This window comes from Sinocyclocheilus rhinocerous, unplaced genomic scaffold (genome assembly GCF_001515625.1).
Source record: "Sinocyclocheilus rhinocerous isolate Xijiao unplaced genomic scaffold, SAMN03320098_v1.1 scaffold620, whole genome shotgun sequence".
Lineage (NCBI taxonomy): Eukaryota > Metazoa > Chordata > Actinopteri > Cypriniformes > Cyprinidae > Sinocyclocheilus > Sinocyclocheilus rhinocerous.
The window spans coordinates 303,508-323,807 of NW_015637138.1; the positions used below are offsets into that span (position 1 = coordinate 303,508).

The window sequence follows — 20,300 nt, forward strand, 5'->3', positions numbered from 1 at the left end:
TTAGGCATTGGAGGACACTATACTGTTTGTTAAATTTCCTTATCATTGAATATAAGGCCACATCCACACGACGCAAGAGCTTTCCCTATCCAATCTTTTTTTTTCCGTTCTAATAAAATCCCTAAACACGGCATCGTCTCAAGAAATATTTGTGTACACACGAAACCACTAAAATGGACTCAAAACGTTGTAGTATACATGCCAGACCAGTATGTGGTGCTGTAATTCTGCCACAGAGATACACTAAAAATGGAGAAGAAGACTTGGAGCATGCACATAAACCTTGCGTGCTGTATACAAACATTTTTGCTTTAGTAATTTTTGATTGTTCTTTAGGAAAGCTAATAGGCTCAGTAGCTTCTGCAGCACGAACACAAAGGTGTCATTTTCAGATTTATCCACTCTGGGACCCAGTTTCAAAAAATAGCGTTTTCAGGCTCCCAAAACGCTGGATCCGTCTGGACGAAACACCGATATGATACAAAATTTTTACGTATACAGCTAAACGCATCTCCGTGTGGATGGCCTCTAAGTCAATCACCCTACAGTCCACAGTAAATGATTTTGGAGGCTGTCTGCCTTTCCGATAACACAGGATTTGTCATTGTATTCAGTCTGTGATGTTTTGTTGAAATGCAAAACCTTTTTGCCACCTCACGCCATGAGCACCACGTTTTAAGGCACCATGTCATGTATATGAGTAGTTAAACTTTGAAAAACAAATCTTGACAAAAGTAAAATGGTAAATTTGATTATTAATCCACAAATAAATAAATTAATTAATTCATCAATAATTATTACAAAGTATTAATTCATCAATATCATTACATCTTTGGGGAGTTACATTACTTAAACTATAAATTATTTTTTTTGCATGTTGATTGCACCACATGACTTTGATTTTTTCAGATTTTTAATATAAGCAGTGCAGCAGTTTTTATCATTTTTTTCAAAAAAATTAAAAGATTATGCCTAATAATAATAATAATAATAATAATAATAATTTGAATAAATAAATAGATTGGACAAAAATATGTAATGTCATTGACAAAATTTACATATGGATCAGGGGCATTATTGACTTAACGTAATTTTTTAAATATTTAATCGCATTGAAGTAATGTTCAATTGACAGCCCTAATATCAACACAAGCCGATTATAATCAAATACAGTATATCTAATAAATAATGCAACAACACAATACTGCAACAAAAGTGGTTTCTATCTTCTTTAAGTCATTCTCTGAGGGACTAAGGAGAGCAACAGGCAATTTGCCAAATAAGTTACTTGGAATCAATCCATGAAAACAACCCAATTGATTATTCTGTGACCGAATCTTATGTCGAAACTTCGTGTGGCTTTCTTTCAGACCTGCAGACAGAACGGCATGAGAGAGAGAGCGTTAAGATGTGCTGGCAATTAAAACCAAAATGAAACGAAAATAAAATAACCTTGGGTTTGAACTGTTCGAGAGACAGTAGCTTGTGGGTGATGAAAGTGGGAACTTCAGTAAGAACAGAACAAGGCACACAATTCTTAGCAAATGTTTAAACTGAACAAAACCGGCCCCAGCAGGAGGTGTTGGATGGTGAAGCGGTCTAAAATTGAGCTCTCCTCGTGCTCTGCCATCCCACACCCCGTCCGTCTCGATGGCAGCACCTTCTCCTCACCGTCTCTTCAGCTGCACAGGTGTGAATCCAGCCTGATTGAATCACACAACTCCTACCTCCCAACCCAGCAGTCCACAGTTTGCTGTTCAGCACAGGAAGCAAACAGGTCTAGTCAGTTAAATGTAGTATTCCTTCTTGTCATCCGAATTGTTGTGTCCACCCTCTGCGTTGATGATGGCAGTGTCGGCGTCCGCGGCGTCGTCTGCTCCTTTTGCTTCGTGAGTAAAGTAGGTACCTTAAAACAGGAACATTTGTCATTTCCAGAGATAAAAAAACAACCCAAAATCAAGCCGAAGCCAGAATCGTGTCTTTTGATTTACCTTTGTGTCTTGCAAAATATCGTCCGAGAACAATCAGGAGACAAAGCATGGCGAACACAAACACAGCGACAATGCCGCCGATGACGGCGTGATCAATTTTCTGTGGCGCTCCATCTGCTCTTGAATCTGCGTCAAAGAGAAAAACAAATGCAAAGAAATTTAGGCACCTTGCGCTGTTGTCGGTTGGGGATTCAGTGTGAGATTCCCTGCCAAATGTTTTTATTCTGCTTGAAATAAATTCATTAATGCCATCTCCCATATATATTTACAGTCATCCTAATTCAAATCAACACAACTAAAAACACCTCTCAGTGAATCTGGCAGAGGGGTTTCACATACTCTTGTTTGTGACATTTCCTGTAAATGTGTAAATAGCATACCACAGACTAGCACATACTCAAACACAGTTTGTTTGGTTTGATCCTGAAACATCAGCTGTCTGAGCCAACACTGACACTGGGGAGATAAAGTTGCCAGCCTAAGCTGGTTTGAATGAAATAAATCATGGGTAGCATACTTACACTTTAAAATGTGTGGAAAAGAGAGAATGCAAGTAACAGTTCTACCAATCACTATGGTGAAACATCCAATGTGCATTTATAAGGACTGGCTTTTTTGCTCACCAAGGCTGCATTTATTTGATCAAAAATACAGTAAAAACTGTAATATTGTGAAATATTACTATAATTTATAACAACCGTTTTCTATTTGAATATATTTAAAAATATAATTTATACCTGTGATGATAAAGCAGCGTTCATTACTCCAGTCTTCAGTGTCACATGATTCTTCAGAAATCATTGTAAAATGATTATTTGGTGCCCCCCAAATCAGCAACCTGATTTTCCCCCCGAGGATGGATGGATGGATGGATGGATGGATTGATTCATTCATTCATCTTACTGACAAACGTTTGAATGGTAGCATATATAGAGATATACAATATATTGGTACCATATTGTTTAGCAGCCGATATTAGAGAATTAAAAAAAAATTATATTATGGTTTTGGTCCATTGGCACATTTAAAACAGTTATTAGTGTTTCTAAATGTAATCTTTAGCAAATCTCAAAATGTATATCTATTTTTGATACTGTACATTATAATGTTGTGATTCCTAAATTCACTTGAGGCATTTATAGTGACTAATTTCAGCTTTTAGCATTCTATTTTTAATTTATTTAGACAATTTACTGGTGCATTTCTCCATTTATGTAGCACATTAACTTTATCTTAGCTTTTGGTGCAGTGGCTCATATGGTTGAAGACATGCTTTTTTTTTGTAAGAGAACAGACAGAAAATAAACCCTGCACACATTCTAATTGCACATTAAATTTCCTGATGAAGTGCCTAGCAACCAAACCACAAGAAAGAATGTTGACCTGAGAGCAAGGACTGAAAGTGCATCAACAGAGCCCAGACTATATTCCCCTCAATATTACTCATTCAGTTTTGTAATCAATAGCCTTTCATCAGGCATAAGAGCAATAGAAGCTGCCCTTTTCCATTTTCAGAATCAACACAAGCTAAAGCTTCAGTGACCGACCTACAGTTTTTCATCAAACCGCATCTGATCCACAACCAGCGTTTCTTTGAATTTAATAAGAACATGTATGGTTCTATCTAATTAGCCTAGCCAGAACATTAAATGACTGAATACATGTCAATGCCGAGAACGGCGTGAAAACAAGATCTTTTGATAAACCTGTTTCTGCCTGCAGCAAACCAACAGATCCAGCTCAGCAGGATGACACAGTCTACTAAGATGCTGCTTTGATATGAGCCACAGAGGTTTCTGCATTGATATAGCACAGGGAAGCCCTGCATTGCATCATGTTGCACCAGAGGCACCTCTCATGGATCTGGCAGCCTGTTCCCAGTGCTAATTAGCATGAGACTAGGAATGAACACAGCGGAGAAGAGCACTGTCACATTCCATTCTCTCCGCAGTGCCACCCCCTCCCGCTCTCCGCCGGCCCGGTTCCGCCCCTCTTGCCTCCTGCTTGATACCAGCAGATAAATTAGCTGTCCAGGGGCACGGATATCTTAACCTGCGAGAGGAAATTTTGGGGTGAATGCAATTTTCGGTGACTATAACGCACACGTGTTATGGAAAGCTCATGTTAGCATTTAAGGCAAGACACTAAAGGCAAAAACATTATTTTTTCAGGCATTGGTCAATTTTGAGATTTGGGGCTATTCGGCTTTTCATAATACGTTCATTCAGACTAGTGGGAAGAAAACATGCAAATATATTTTCTGTATTGTTGCATTTGTAGATTTCAGTTACGTTACATATCTTTAAAGGCCATTTTCTCGAAATGATTTTTTTCAGAAATCTCCACTTCAGTAGCACTTATATACACCGAACTTTACAGGTTTATTCCCATCTATATTCTGAAGGTTTTGACTGAGGGGTTTGTTTATATATAATTTCCCTGATTTTATACAACATTTTATTCCTAAAAACATGGTGAAAAGATATAAAAAAAACCCCTCTGCAAACACCTTTAACTCTAGTATGTCAATAAAATGAAACAACAATTTTAAACCTGGCTTTATTCGATATTCAGATTTCTGTTCTGGAAATTAGTGCATATTTAATTAGATGCCTCATTTGCATATTTAAACAAAATATTTCTGAAAAAAAAAAAAAACATTTCAGATTCCAAGATGTAGATGAGTTTGTTTCTTCATCAGAACAGATTATCAGACTCTTATTCTGACGGCACCCATTCACTGCAGAGGATCCATTGGTGAGCAAGTGATGTAATGCCAAATTTCTCTAAATCTGTTCCTGAGAACAAACAAACTCATTTACATCTTGGATGGCCTGAGGGTGAGTACATTTTCAGCAAATTTTCATTTTTGGGTGAACTGTTCCTTTAAGATGTCTTTAAGACCTCCCGACCCAACCTGCCATTTCATAATGTGTATTCTGGACTTGTGAACCACGGGTCCAAATGGGACTGCGTTAAACGGCACATTGTAGGCTTTACAAACCATGCTCATGTTAAGCAGGCGATGGTATACGAGTAGGATTTATTGGGAAATAAAGAGGACTTTTGCCTGATTTACAGCCGGGTGAGGCGGGGGGAAGACTTATGCACTGCTGCAGGGCTAGAGAGCTCATGTTTTATGAGTCTCATTCTGCATCTGTGCTGAAGTGACTAATTAAACTGCAGGCCACTGTCATTGCAGCAGCTGCGGACCAAAGTGGAACGGCCAAGCGGTCATGAGGGCAAAAACATGAGAATATGAGGCTTATGCATGACCGGCCGGATATAGTGTGGTAGTCTTATAGCCTTTCTGTCTATTTCTGGCATTTCCCGCTAAAAGGCACTTTAAAAAGTAATCATGGAAATCTTCAGGAAAAGAGCTCGCAAATCTGTTCGCCGGCTCACTTTTATTGGATTTTTAAAATCTAAATTCGAGTTTCCGCACAGGTCATTCCCTGGAGTTTCGTCTCAGGGCTACGAGAGAAAGCCACACTGATGAAATGAAAACGGAAAATTCTTTTTAAACAAATCACAGCTCACCCAAGGACACCTAGGCGAAACAATGTGGCTAAGAAACGTAAATCACACGGCATTTAACTGAGGCACTGAACGACAGATTTTCTGCCGGCGAGAAGATTTAAAAAGAAAAACCATTAAGGAGAGGTTGAACATGAACTCATTCGGATTCGGGCGAGAAAGGACCACAGTCCCGGGGTACAAAGGGAGACCTTTCCAAACAAAGATTGGACCCTGTGCATGTGGAGCCTTTGAAGCATGTTTTCCTGATAGTCTCTAAATTGAGCTAGCAGGTCACAGGGGTGACAAAGACATTTGCTACTATCTGCGGCTCTCTGTGAGCTAAATCACATTCACATAGTGAAGTCAGCGAATGCAAAGTGCTGCCAAAATGTTTTAAAAGCAGCCCGCTACATGTCACAAAGCACATGGCTGGTGACATTTTCCCCCTGAATTGTGTAGATGGAATGATAAATATGCCAAGAGCCCGTAGCAGACATCTACAGTGTGTCGGTGAGAGGCGTTTTCATATCAAACTCACAGCCATTCAGCTTTTCTGAGTGACTTGCTGCATGCAAGTTGGTTTGTAATCACAAGGAAACATTAGTCAACTTCAAATGATCATTCGTTTTCTTTGCACCGCAATCAAAGCGGAAAACTCTTGATCAGAGAGAAAGCCGCTTCCGTGTGTTGCCTTCCCTAAACCATTCAAATGGAGCGCATCCTTTACGTCGGAAAAAAAAGAGGGGCTTTGAACCAGGGAGACTGTAGATGTGTCGTTTACTACACAATGAAAAGAAATGGCATCTTTGATAAAATCAGCCAGACTTATTTTGGCACCTCGCCGCCTGCAGAGCTATCTTTGGCAATTGGACTAAAGAAGTGTTGATGTTATGTAGCGCTTTTACAAGTAATGGAGAACTTCGCACTTTCACTGAATCCCTCTATTTCTGACCTTTATTTTGGCATTACGCTGATGCATTATTACTGGCTGAAAAGCTCGTTAGTACTGTTGACATGGGTGATGATAACAGAGCTCTTAGCTACAGTGTATTTGGCTCTTTGTAGCTCTATTTACTATACTTTTAAAACTCAATATTGTTTTTATTTTACATGGCTGTCCACTACCTCATACAAAAAGCCCCATCAGAAATAAACATCATAAATGCCAACATCAGAAATTATGTTTCTTTTAATTTATATATTATACTGATATTATTTACCATTATTGTTAATATTATATAATATTATGTTAATTAACATAGTGAAATGCATATTGTTTATCATCAATAATATATACACACAATAAAATATATACACAAAGGTTATCCACATTAATTGCAGAACCCAACAATTACAATTTTTTTTATTTTAAACAGTTACTGAATGTTTAGCAAATAAATGCATACAAGTTACACAATTTTTACAAGTTAGCCATCAACTTTTTTCTTTAAGACTGCTTGTTTTTAAAGTTATATTATTATCATTATTAATACATACACATGTACACACAATACATATATTTACACAATAAGTAAGTTACACAAGTCTATGTTTATTATATTATATTAAATATGACTGTTTTCTTAAAAAAAGTGAATAAGCTAAATAAAAAAAATTACACAAGTCTTACAAGTTAGTCATCTACTGGTCATGATGACTAGATAAACATAAAAATGCAGATTGATCCAATCAGAATCAAAGAAGACAGCAAAGTTTGTCCAAAAGTCCATTTAATCTGTTATAAATTCTACTATAACATAATCATTTAATGCCTTAACATTTTTTTTTGTCAGAACATATGGGAAGTCCATGAATAGTCCGTTTCATCTTCTATAAATACCAAACTACAAACATCAAAACATCTACTATAATAGTCATTTCATTATATTATGCTTTCAAAAATGTACTTTGTCAGGATACATGGCTTTATTTTATTCTAGATTTTGTCTTGTTTTATTCACATCTTTTGCTACCTGCTCAGGTGAAAGCTGTGCAGCAAACAGAATCTCGTGTTGCTATGGAAAGCAAGTGTCTAGCAAGGAAATGTAAGTGTGAATATCTCCACAAAATACAATGTAGAAACAGTCACACACACTTATTTAATTAAACTTGACAAATACATGCACAAATTGTGAAATAAATCCAAAGTAATGAATTCAGTGTTACTGGCATCACAATATGCGAAAAATAACAGCTTCAAAAAGAAGAGTGGCATGGCTGCCTCTGCTCATACCTAAAAACAAACACCCTGCAACTTTTGATACCACATGTAATATGCATAATTCATGATAGGGCTATTAAGAAGAGCATGTAGGAGGTGTATTCCACATCTGGCTCTGGCCTACATTATCACTAACATGCAAACAAGCTCCACAGCATGAGCACAGCTAAAGCCTCAGATTACCCCACCTCAGATGAGTATGCTATACTATAACCCACATTCACTGCCTGACTGCTGCCTGCTGAATGAGGGCAAGACGAGGCTGGGAAAGTTCAGAGACTCAATGTAAAAAGTCGACACATTTTACTTTTTAAACTCGCTGTTATAAGTGCTAGAAATAAGGCTGAAGCCACAGGGATCATCTCAGTGGATGAGAGTCTCTGCACTCAGTGTATAACTGGAGGATCCTCATAGATAATGTTAGAGTTGCAGCGCTGTTAGATTGTTGATCATCTAACTAAAAAAAAATAGTGAGTTAAGTGAACTACATTTTTCAGAAGTGTTACAAGCCTGCTAAAAGAAAACTATCCTACAACAGCCTGGTTTGGTTTTAGCTAGGTTAGGCTGAGTATCGCTATAATTTACCACCTGACCAATTCAAATGCATCCAAAACCACTCAAAAATCTCGCTCTAATATGTAAGTTTGATTTGTTTTAGTGAATCAATTCATCCTGTATGGTTCCTATGGTCCATATGTAATGTTAGAAAGTCTGAATCATTCTAATAAATCAAGTCATCCTAATGAATCGATTCATCCCAATGAATTGATTCATGGTAAACTCACTCATTCAGAGTACTGAAAATTCTGATTCATTCTAATGAATATAGTCATCCCAGTAAATCGATTCATTCTAAACTCTCTCATACGCAGTGCTGGAAAGTCTGATTCATTCTAATGAATCAATTAATCCTAATGGATCGGTTCATTCCAAACTCTCTCATATGCAATACATTCTGGTTGATTCTAATGAATCACATCATCCTAATGAATCAACTAATCTTAAACTCTCTCATTCAAAGTGCTGGGAAGTCGGATTCATTCTAATGAATTAAGTCATCCCAATGAATTGATTCATCTCATATTCTCTTATATGTAGTGCTATAAATTCTGGTTGATTCTAATAAATCAATTCAGCCTAATGAATCAATTCATTTTAAACTCTCTCATTCAGAGTGCTGAAAAATCGGATTCATTCTAACACATAAAGTATGCCCAATGAATCGATTCATCTTAAACTCTGTCATACATAGTGCTGAAAAGTCTGATTCATTCAAATGAACCAGTTTATTTTATTGAATCAATTCATCCCAAACTCTCATATGTAGTGCTATAAATTCTGGTTGATTCCAGTGAATCAATTCATCCTAAATGCTCTCATAAAAAGTGCTAGAAAGTCTGATTCATCCTAGTAAATGAACATTTTGACAGTTCATGTAAATTAACATTCAAACATACTTTACAGAGTCAAGACAGCCTACATATTTTTAAAATAATGCAAAGATTTGTTAAATGCTACTGATCATAAATATCTGTGCATTATGAATTTGCCTATTTTCTATTATTTATTCGTTAGTTTTTAATACAGTCAACCTAATTAAATTCATTAATGTATTCATTTTTCTCTGCTAGTTTAAATTTTAAATGAAAATAAATAGGTATAAGGCAACTTTTAGTTTAATTGCTACAATATCAAAAGAGTAGCTTGACTTTAGTTGAACTACTTGAATTTATGAGTAGTTTGTTGTTTGACAAGCTGTAATTTCAAAAGTGGCTTCTTCAACACAGTTGTTAATGCAGTGAAACACAAAACTAATCCACAGTTGTGCTCATGAACACAAGTGTATGTTATTTGCTTGTCATTATGCTGAAAAGATTAGTTTACGGTTTGCAATTGAGCTAAATTAAAAAGACAAAACTGAATGGGTGAATATTTTGGAATACAATGCAATTCTAATTATCTAAAACACTGAAGCACATGCAAGACAACAAACACCTGCTCAACTCAATTTGCTTTTGAAATCTCTCTCATGGGTTCATCTCATTAACACACAATTACCTCTCAAACAAAGCAAGACAATGGCATACAGCGAAGAGTTCAGCGCTCCTCTTCTCACATTCTCACAATGGGGGAAAAAATGTTCATCTCACATCGGCTACTGTTTGAAACAATTCTGTCAGTTTTGGTTTGATTTCAGATAACGGTTGATTCATCCCAGCTGCAGACTGCGGTGGTCTGTGTCGTGAAATAAAATGTCATTTTTCATTGATGTGCCGTGTGAGTAGTGTTTTATTATGGCAGAATTCTGACAGTAGAGTGATAGAAAGGGAACTAAACATTGACACTGACGTTGTCACAGGAGAGCGATGAGTACATTCATCCTCCATTGATTCTCTGCAGTTGCGTTCCCTCTGGAGGCTATAGACACTTCTGCGGGAACCTCTTCAACAACAAGAAGAAACTTCACCAATAACTGATGAAATCCCTCTTTGCTCACTCGCATAGTGTGCAGCATTGTGCTAACTGTAGAGTCAATTTAAACCAAATACTGGTGAAAATATTTAAAAGATTAAATTAGCATGATTTCATGTGGTCCAGACTGGTTTGGGTTTGGTCTAGTTGGTTGACCAGCATACTTTTTTTCTGAAGCTGGTTGGCCAAAGAAAGTATTGCTAGTTAAAACCAACATGGAATCCAGTTTACAGTATGTTCCAGTTTACACTATGATCTCAGGCCCTTTCTTTCAGAACATGCAACACAACTCCTTGTTCAAGCTCTTGTTCTATCCAGGCTGGACTATTGCAATGCTCTCTTGGCAGGTCTTCCAGCCAGTTCTATCAAACCTCTACAATTAATCCAAAATGCCGCTGCAAGATTAATCTTTAATGAGCCGAAAAGAACGCACATCACACCTTTATGTGCCCTCTAGAAGCTTGCGTTCTTGCGTTGGGGGAAGTCGTGGCCTAATGGTTCGAGAGAAGGACTTGTAACCCAAAGTTTGCGGGTTCGAGTCTCGTACCGGCAGGGATTGTAGGTGGGGGGAGTGAATTTTATTTTTTCTATTCTATCTACTTGTTTTTCTTTGTGTGTGTGTTTGTGAGTGTGTGTGTATATGTGTGTGTGTATAATATATATGTAAATATATACACACTTGCTACGTGTACTGCGTTAGGCTAACTGAGACTTGTCATTTGCACTTATATATTGTTGCTCTTTTGTTAGTTTTGACTGCTTTTATTGTCCTCATTTGTAAGTCGCTTTGGATAAAAGCGTCTGCTAAATGACTAAATGTAAATGTAAATGTTCCTGGTCTTATTGTGAAAATGTAATTGGTATGTCATTCTAAAAAATGTCTAATCAAAAAATTATAACTTGCCCTGACCCCTTTCTTTCTTTTGCAATTAATGAATGTAAGGGATCAGAGTTCAAATCCTATATATATCCTGTATACACACACACACATGCACACTCGCTTGCTCGCTCGCACGCACACACACACACACACACACATATATACTGTATATGTGTGTGTGAGTGTGTGTGTATAACATATGTATTAAACCAAGCAAAATACCCACTGAAAATTTTCATTTGATGGAAAAACAAAAACAGATTTGACATTTTCATAATAACTCTGTTTGCGTTCCATGAGGAAAAAAGTCATCCTATCCATACCCTCAAAAAAAAAAAATATATATATTTATTATAAAACTTTGCTCAGTTTGCAAAAGCCATTTTCACATAAAGCTGACATTTAAATGAATATATAATATAATTATATCATTAAAAACTAGAACTCCTCTGTGTTCTTGCATTGACAAATGAATCTTGTGTAAATAGCTAATGCATATATTTATTTATTTATTTAGCTTTTTGGAAGTGCATTTTAAAATAGGCATCCTGAACATCAGGGGTTTCACGTTGACTTTAAGAATCCTGCTTTAAGGACACCATCATCCACCCAAACCACAACATTTACATGAGCTTATTGTTTTGAGCAGATGTTTTCTCACCAAGGTGACCTACAACAAACAATAAGGCACTAACGCAACAATATAATTCACACCGAAATTGGTGAGGTAAACACCAACCAAAATCTCCATAGATTCATCTCCTCTTCTTTCTTGACAATTTAGAAGTAATTTCTTTGTAACAGGCAACTCCATCAAACTATGTTCGCCTTCTCCACTACTGCACTCCTAATGTCTAAAACCGCACCGTATTTCACCAGACAGCAGAATTACTCTTGAAAGAGAGCAAAGATCTAAATGAACACATAAACAAATAAGAAGTATACGAGGGGAATGCGAAGAGAGCTCTGTGTGCTCTTGAGTCATGATGACATCTCATGGGAGATGATGGGGGCTGTAAGCTGTGCTGGCACTCAGGTGAACACTGCCAAACAGACTAGATTACAATCCGGGTGCACTGACTTGACTTCATGCCATGAATTACTCATCTTCCCTCCATTTGCGCCCGGCACTCATTTGCTCTCGTGCAGCATATGTGCTCCATGTCTGAGTGGCTCGCAGACAGTCATGGCCTCAGCCGCTCGGCTTGCTGCTCCCCCTCGGCAGACAGGCGTAATTAAAACCGCACTGCTAAATGGGAGCTCAAATGGTCGCAACCTGTTTGTAACGGCGGAACAAGTTTCACTGAAAATTAATCACCTGAGAAAACGGCAAACTGCGCTATGATGAAGCTGAAAGCACTTCAGTTAAACCGCACTGACAGAAGGTACTCGGCCATGTCTAATATGACTAGTTATGGTATTAACCAACCCTCTTATGTAGATGGATAACTTGCAAATGATCGCTTTCCTTTATCTTATTTTGGCAGTTTATGTCAGAATGTTGCAGGCTGGACTCGATCCTGCATCTTCCACGTGAGCACCATGGCTCAATGTCCATGACTCAACTCTTTTTGCTACTTTAAGCACAATGTATACACATTGTAATTTTGAGAGTGACTATTTTAATGTGCTTTTTAATAATAATAATATTTATATCAGTAAGGGAAGGAATTAATGAAATTGAGGATCATACCTGACATGACACTGCTACTAGACTGCCCATTCTGAGCGGTTTTTGTGATCGGACTCTCTTCAGGATTTCATTCTCTTTTGAAATGGGACAGGATGCCAGCAGTGCTTGAACCACCAACTGTTATTTTACCCAGAAAGTTGGCAAGAAGGTATAAATTCGTAATGAAGGTGCACTAGGCAGCACATGGAGAAATGTAGCTTATAGTATTCAACGAAGGTCAAAATGAATAAGGAAAAACAATGTGAAAAAATAATATACCTGCAATCACTACAATCTGGATGGGATTAGATTTCTTATGAGAAAACAGTAATTTGCTCTGTTATTTTTACCGTTGTGTGAGAAAAATACTGACATGTTTGATTCAGACAGGTTTAAAATCATGAAGTATGTCTGTGAAACATATATTAACTAGTGTTGTTATAGTCAACTAAAACTAAACCTATTAAGAATTGTTTTTAGTAACTGAAATAAAGCTGAAATGAAATAAAAGATAAATATTTCATTAAACTTAAAATAAATAACTATTAGAAATGTTGCCTTGGCGGCTAACTGTTGAAGTTGAAGTTCTAAAACTATAAAATAATATAAAGAATAAAAATAAAAACTAATACAAATGACAAAATTAACAAAATCATAAAAATTAAAAGAAAATTACTAAGACTTTAAAATGAAAATGAAAAGTAAAAATATAAATACAAAAGAGACGTCAAATTATTCATACAAATTTTAATAGAATATAAATAATACTAAAATAACAGTGGTATTAACATCCTCAGGGAAAAGTAGTCCTGTTTGATTAGGGTTAAAGATTAACATAAGGAAATATAATTTATCATTGTCATATTTACTAGACTGTAAATGAAACACTATGTTTATGAATAAGCCTTAAATATGTTTTAGCAAATCCCTTTACTAATATTACATATGGATGATATCTTAATTTCTCCCAAGAGAACTGTACTCACAAATCCCATGACACATGTTAGCTTTCTGAGCAAAAATGAACCCTGGAGGCTTTTAAAATGTACTGAATACATTAAAACAGTCTGCTGTGAATATATAATGCATTATCTATATACTTTGGAGATCCAGAACAATATTCTGCACTTTAATTGCCTGAAATGCTAAATTAAATGCATGACACCCAAACATCTGCTACCAGACACAGCTACCTGCAGGCCAACCTCAACTGAACAGCATTGAAAAAAAAAAGCTGTGAATAAACTGAATTGGCATAGAAAATGATGCTAATCAGATCCATGTGTCAGTAGCGACTCACAATCTGGACTGTTATAAAAAGAAAACATAACTAGGAAAGGATCACACAGCAACTTCCTGAGGAAAAAGAGAGACTGTTTACCTTAGCCGAGGGTTTACCATTATCCATCATCAGTGTATCTCAACATCACACCTTTCCTGTCTAGAAATTAGCTTCCGCCTCACCTGAGGGATCTAAATCCCTATCTGCAGGAAATCTGCTCGGACTAGAAATAGACAGCCGGAGCAGAAGCTGTGAGGTGAGGTCCCAGAATTGGGTTTTGTAAAAGCACCGGGGATTTGATCTATCTGTCTGGTTGAAGCCAATGTCCTCAGAGCACAGGTGATTGGTCTCTCTGGGGCAAACAAAAAAGCTCCAACTTTGTGTGAGTATTAAACACAGGACAAAAGCCTGTCTGAATTGTGCGCTCGCTGAGCCCTGGGGCTTTTTGGGAAATGAAATAAACAAATTGTAGAGGCAGGTAACTGCAAAAGATGTTTGATTCCTGAGATGTTTAAATTACTAAGTGTACTTCACCGTGGCATTTGCTCCTCCTCCATAGAAAACCATATTTAGGCCTTGAACTGTTGCCTGCTGCCTGTTGCTAGGCTACACAGTTAGGGATTGAAAACAAAACACTTATCAAAAAAGGGAAAAGTGCACTTGGGGTGTGAAAGCATAAACTGCAAGAATGAAAGACTAAATGTCTCTCGTACCAGTGACAAAAAAGCTGTTTGACACCGGTAAAGAAACCTCAATTAAAATCAAGTATGCATGGGCTTCAGTGAATAGTGTGTTACTCACACACAGAACATTACTGTACTAGAATGATAGCGCAATGAAACTGAAAAACGCTCATCTGTTTATATATATATATATATATTCAATGAATAGTACACACACACACACACACACACACGTGTATATAAATGTATGTCTCTGTGTGTGCGCACGTTAAATACATTTTATAAAATCAATTTATTTATATATATTTTTTAAAACAATCATCGTTCTGTAGATGAAACCGATATTAATATCATATAATATTTCTGGAAATGATATGCATGTTAAAGGGTAATTCATATATTGAACAAAGAAAAGTATTAATAAAAATTACACATACTGCAATGATTCCATTGCATTTTAATTGTATTTCCTTAATTTGTAAAACAATCTATCTATGCATACAAACACATTATTATATTATATTATATTATAATTTGTTTTATGTATATTTGTTTTTTCCTACATATTATATATTAAATAATTTAGCTTTCATTTTCATCACAGAATACTGGGATTAATATTACATAATAATATAATTACTTGTTGTATTTTCACATATTAACACAACTGATAATTCCAAAATAAGGAAATTCCTCTGTTGTGTAGATTTTTTGGAATTTAAATTAAATTCATCATCCTGTCATTCCAATTCAACATCCCGTAGCAATTCATTTCAAATTTACATTTATGAACTCAAAGGATGCCAATTCTTAAATTCAGAATTTTCACTACCATTGGCTTTTTATTTTTCACTCATGTATATATTCAGATGATAATAAAAGGCCTAAAACTCACTGAAGCTTGTGATTCGAGACGTGGCCTCCTACAGCTTGCCATTATGCATGAAGGGAAATTACAAGACGTGATAATCACTTATCTTCCCCCGTACACAACAAACTTGAAGTATTTCAAAACACGATCGTGCACATGCACTCAAAGTGGCCTTTTTTCCCTGCGAACACACTGCGGCACGATCGCGCATCGGGTCTTCTCATCAGCCCCTGATGGCTATTCATTCACCCATTATTTCCCCCAATGAAAGAACGAGCTTCCTGTACTGAATTGATTCACGGGCTTTCATCTCAGCGTGTTTAAGCAAAGTGACATTCTCGCACATGTATGACTGCAGCATGACGGTAGACTGTGATATTAATGTGGGCTATGAGAGCGGACATGAAAGAGCAGGAGCAGCAGGAGCGCAGAGCCGGCTCAGATGAATGCGGGAGGGGTAGCGTCTCTGAGCACGCTGGGCTGTCTGGGCTCATGAGCAGGGCAGAAGGGGGAAGAGGCAGGTGGGAGGAAAGAGCATGCAAAAAGAGATGAGATGAAAATAAACAGGACAAACAACAAACACAGACTGGGCAAAGCCCACTGATGCAACGAAACAACAAACAACACGATGCAACTTCACAAACAGCAGTGTTTAGGTTTAGGGTCGGGGACTGAGGGGGGGGCAAGATGAGCTTGGTGGTCTGCTTGGCTGCTTAAATTCAGAATTTTCACTACCATTGGCTTTTTATTTTTCACTCATGTATATATTCAGATGATAATAAAAGGCCTAAAACTCACTGAAGCTTGTGATTCGAGACGTGGCCTCCTACAGCTCGCCATTATGCATGAAGGGAAATTACAAGACGTGATAATCACTTATCTTCCCCGTACACAACAAACTTGAAGTATTTCAAAACACGATCGTGCACATGCACTCAAAGTGGCCTTTTTTCCCTGCGAACACACTGCGGCACGATCGCGCATCGGGTCTTCTCATCAGCCCCTGATGGCTATTCATTCACCCATTATTTCCCCCAATGAAAGAACGAGCTTCCTGTACTGAATTGATTCACGGGCTTTCATCTCAGCGTGTTTAAGCAAAGTGACATTCTCGCACATGTATGACTGCAGCATGACGGTAGACTGTGATATTAATGTGGGCTATGAGAGCGGACATGAAAGAGCAGGAGCAGCAGGAGCGCAGAGCCGGCTCAGATGAATGCGGGAGGGGTAGCGTCTCTGAGCACGCTGGGCTGTCTGGGCTCATGAGCAGGGCAGAAGGGGGAAGAGGCAGGTGGGAGGAAAGAGCATGCAAAAAGAGATGAGATGAAAATAAACAGGACAAACAACAAACACAGACTGGGCAAAGCCCACTGATGCAACGAAACAACAAACAACACGATGCAACTTCACAAACAGCAGTGTTTAGGTTTAGGGTCGGGGACTGAGGGGGGGGCAAGATGAGCTTGGTGGTCTGCTTGGCTGCGTGGACGTCCAGCCTAAAGGAGGCCACTCAATGTCAAAAGAAACACAGGCATGTTTGAAATGGAATTTTGCATACTGCATGCTGTGCTATATAGTATGTGAAATAATACACATTATACAACGAGATATATCATCAACATAAAACGCACTTCAAAACCTCCTTCTGTTATGTGACTGAAAAAGGATATGCAACTAGAAAGAAAAAATGTAGGGAAAAATTATATATTTGGATATATTTTATATTTGTGATATCAGTCAAAAAGCAAATATTACTGTTTGGATTACATGGATAGAACAATAGAATGATAGAATGATCAAACAATATAGACAGACAGACAGACAGAGAGATAGACAGAGAGATATAGCCAACATTCTGCAGAACATCTACATGTATCATTTAATGAGAGCATTGGAGGGTAAAATCCAAACGCCGCATGCCGTAATCACAGTGGATTCGGCTCTGAAAAAGGCTGCACGGTTTGTGGCATTTTTCGCATTTGATGCCTTTCTTTGTTCTCCAAAAATCAACAGAGGAAACTTCTCTGAGGAGCTCATATGGGGTGACCAAAGGCAACATCTGGTACAGTGTTTTCACATCTGATTAGTACAACTGCATCTGGTGGGAATTCACAGTGGTTTACTTTATGTGGGTACTGTGAAGCTTACTGTGTGACACCATGCTGTTACAATGAATGACGCCTGATAATGAGCCCCCGCTGTGCATTTCTTTTTGAAAAAAAAAAAATCTCTAATAGACTCGGCCTTGTCTAAAGCCAAGACTTTTTTTCTGTCCTTTGCGTTTTTCCTTGTCAGACTGTACAATATGAGCCCGTGAGATCTTGGGTAGAAGCGAAAGCAGACTGTGTGACATCAGCCATCTTTTATGTCAATCTTAGGGCTTTGGTCGCAATTGACAGGGTTGACTGGGCGTTTTACATTATCAACTCTGTCACATTCTGACACTTCTCAAGCAAGCCATTGTGCAAATGTTGAAGTCTGTCATGGCTTGATGAAAGAGTGAATTTGTGGGCTGTTTATTCAAAGCAAACTCAAGGTATTTACAATCATAACGGAAAGGGAACTATATGATACAGTATATTGCATATATAGACAAGCTAGCATCAATGTTCATTACACAGTCAGAACTTAATTTCCCTGCAAGATTCATTACAGTTAATCACTATGCAATTAGTTCATTAGGGCTTTTCTGAGCAAATGACTCTTTGAAACCAACTCTTTTGAATCAGAACATACAGCGCAAGTGTAGTCGAATAAATGATTTAATGAATCTTTCAAGAAGACCCATGAATTCAGAGGTTACTGTCTGAATTATTCTGAGGGATACTTTAATGAACGAACTCCCTGAATCCATCAGAATGCTTACTAAATGAACATCAAGTTATCGTTACTCTCAGTAATGGAATATTTTAATAAAATACATTAAAAATAATTCACAAGAAATGCAATTTAAAAGTTACCTTAGTTTACTGAGCAGTTCCTGTTAACAGAAATTGAACTACATAGTTTTGGCTGTTATTAATTTGTAAAAAAAAAAAAAAGTTTTAGAAGGTTCACTATATATCTAATTTAAAATATTAGCTGAGAGATTTGTTTCATATGTAAGCAAAATAGACAAATTATAATGAATTATAATTGATTATAACTGAAATATGCAAAGATCTGAATCAGAATCGAATCAAATTGATTCGTAAACGGAATTGAGAGCTTGTGAATTAAATCAAAACAGCACAACCAGTATAGACACATTCATTAACAAATGATTTAACGAATCATTCAAAAAGACCCGTGGATCAACCGTTTGAATCAGTCTGATGGATCCTTCACTGAATGAATTCAATTAATCAATTAGAGCACTTACTGAATGAACATCAAGTTATAATTACTGTACTTTCAGTGATGGAGTATTTTGATAAAATACATAATTATTTAATGTATAATATAAGAAATGTGATTTATAGTTTACTTCATTTGATTCAATGAGCAGTTTAAACAGCAATTGAATGCATGGTGTGGGAACTGTTGTTAATTTTTTAAACTAACATTAGTTAATTATTTAAGTTAAGGTTCTCTGAATAATAAAAACAAAATTACTGATAATTTATTTTCCAAGGAAGCAAAATGGACTACAATTCTATATGGACTATAATTAAAAATGATAATAATTGTAATGCATTATTTTCATGATAACTGATTTATGCACAAAATAATCAGAATCAAGTCAAAATTTATCGTAAATAATCAGATTAACAGAATTGAGAGCTTGTGAATCTGAAAATCTGTATCGATAGTAGGGTTGTGACGGTGAGGAAATTTTCCCACCGGTTAATCGACGTGTGACAACACTGATAATACCAGTATCACCGTGGGGGCAGGGGCGTTTCCACTTTTCCTCCGCTTTTAAATAGCTTGTAAAAGTGGCGTGCGCATTTTACTTTCACTTTCAAATAGCGGCAATTCGGCGTAAAGCAATTGTTCGTTTTTAGTTTGTTTGAATTTTCCCTCTTTTCCTCGCTTTCCTTCGCTTTTAAATAGCTTGTAAAAGTGGCGTGCGCATTTTACTTTCACTTTCGAATTAGCTGCAATTCGGCGTCAATTGCTTGAATGCAACAACAAAATACAACGTCAAACTCACTTTAGCCTATAGCTATATAAAACATATAACTTTTATTAAAGGGGTCATAGGATGCCCATTTTCCACAAGTTGATATGATTCTTTAGGGTCTTAATGAAAAGTCTGTAACATAGTTTGGTTAAAATTTCTCAATGGTAGTGTAAAAAACACCTTTTTTACCCTGTCAAAAACAGCTCTTTTCAGAGCATGCAGATTTGTAGCATTTTCCTTTAAATGTTAATGAGCTTTGCTGACCATGCCCCTCTCTTCCGAGCCGCTCTCAGAAAGACTGTTTACTTTAGCCGCATTCATCGTGAAACTTGCTAATTAGCACATTATTAGGAAAGGCGATTTGCAAAGATTCGTTAAAAAAACCTTACACTCACTTCTTCTGTAGGTGAAGCTGGATCACGAATGATTCGCGCGAACATAGACGCATTTATGTAGATCGGGGGCGCATTCCCTTCAAAAACAAACGTAATCCACTGCGTCTTCAGCGGCTCAGATGTCAGGAGTAAATGACAACTGCTATGTTCATTATTACATCCAACAACAAAACACCTCAATCGCTTAGGAGTCATTCTTGCCTACA

At 37.1% G+C, this 20,300-nt stretch overlaps 1 protein-coding gene across 1 annotated transcript in view; it reads right to left on the reverse strand.

Moving 5' to 3' along the window:
- Nucleotides 1-991: 991 nt before the first annotated feature.
- Nucleotides 992-20,300, reverse strand: part of LOC107748594 (cell adhesion molecule 1-like) — a 181,143-nt gene continuing 161,834 nt past the window's right edge. Inside the window, exons 9-10 of the mRNA XM_016563453.1 lie at nucleotides 1,992-2,117; nucleotides 992-1,906 (exon numbers count right to left, since the gene is read on the reverse strand). Coding sequence (XP_016418939.1) covers nucleotides 1,788-1,906; nucleotides 1,992-2,117 — 245 coding nt within the window. The 3' untranslated portion in view covers nucleotides 992-1,787. The remainder of the gene's footprint in view (nucleotides 1,907-1,991; nucleotides 2,118-20,300) is intronic.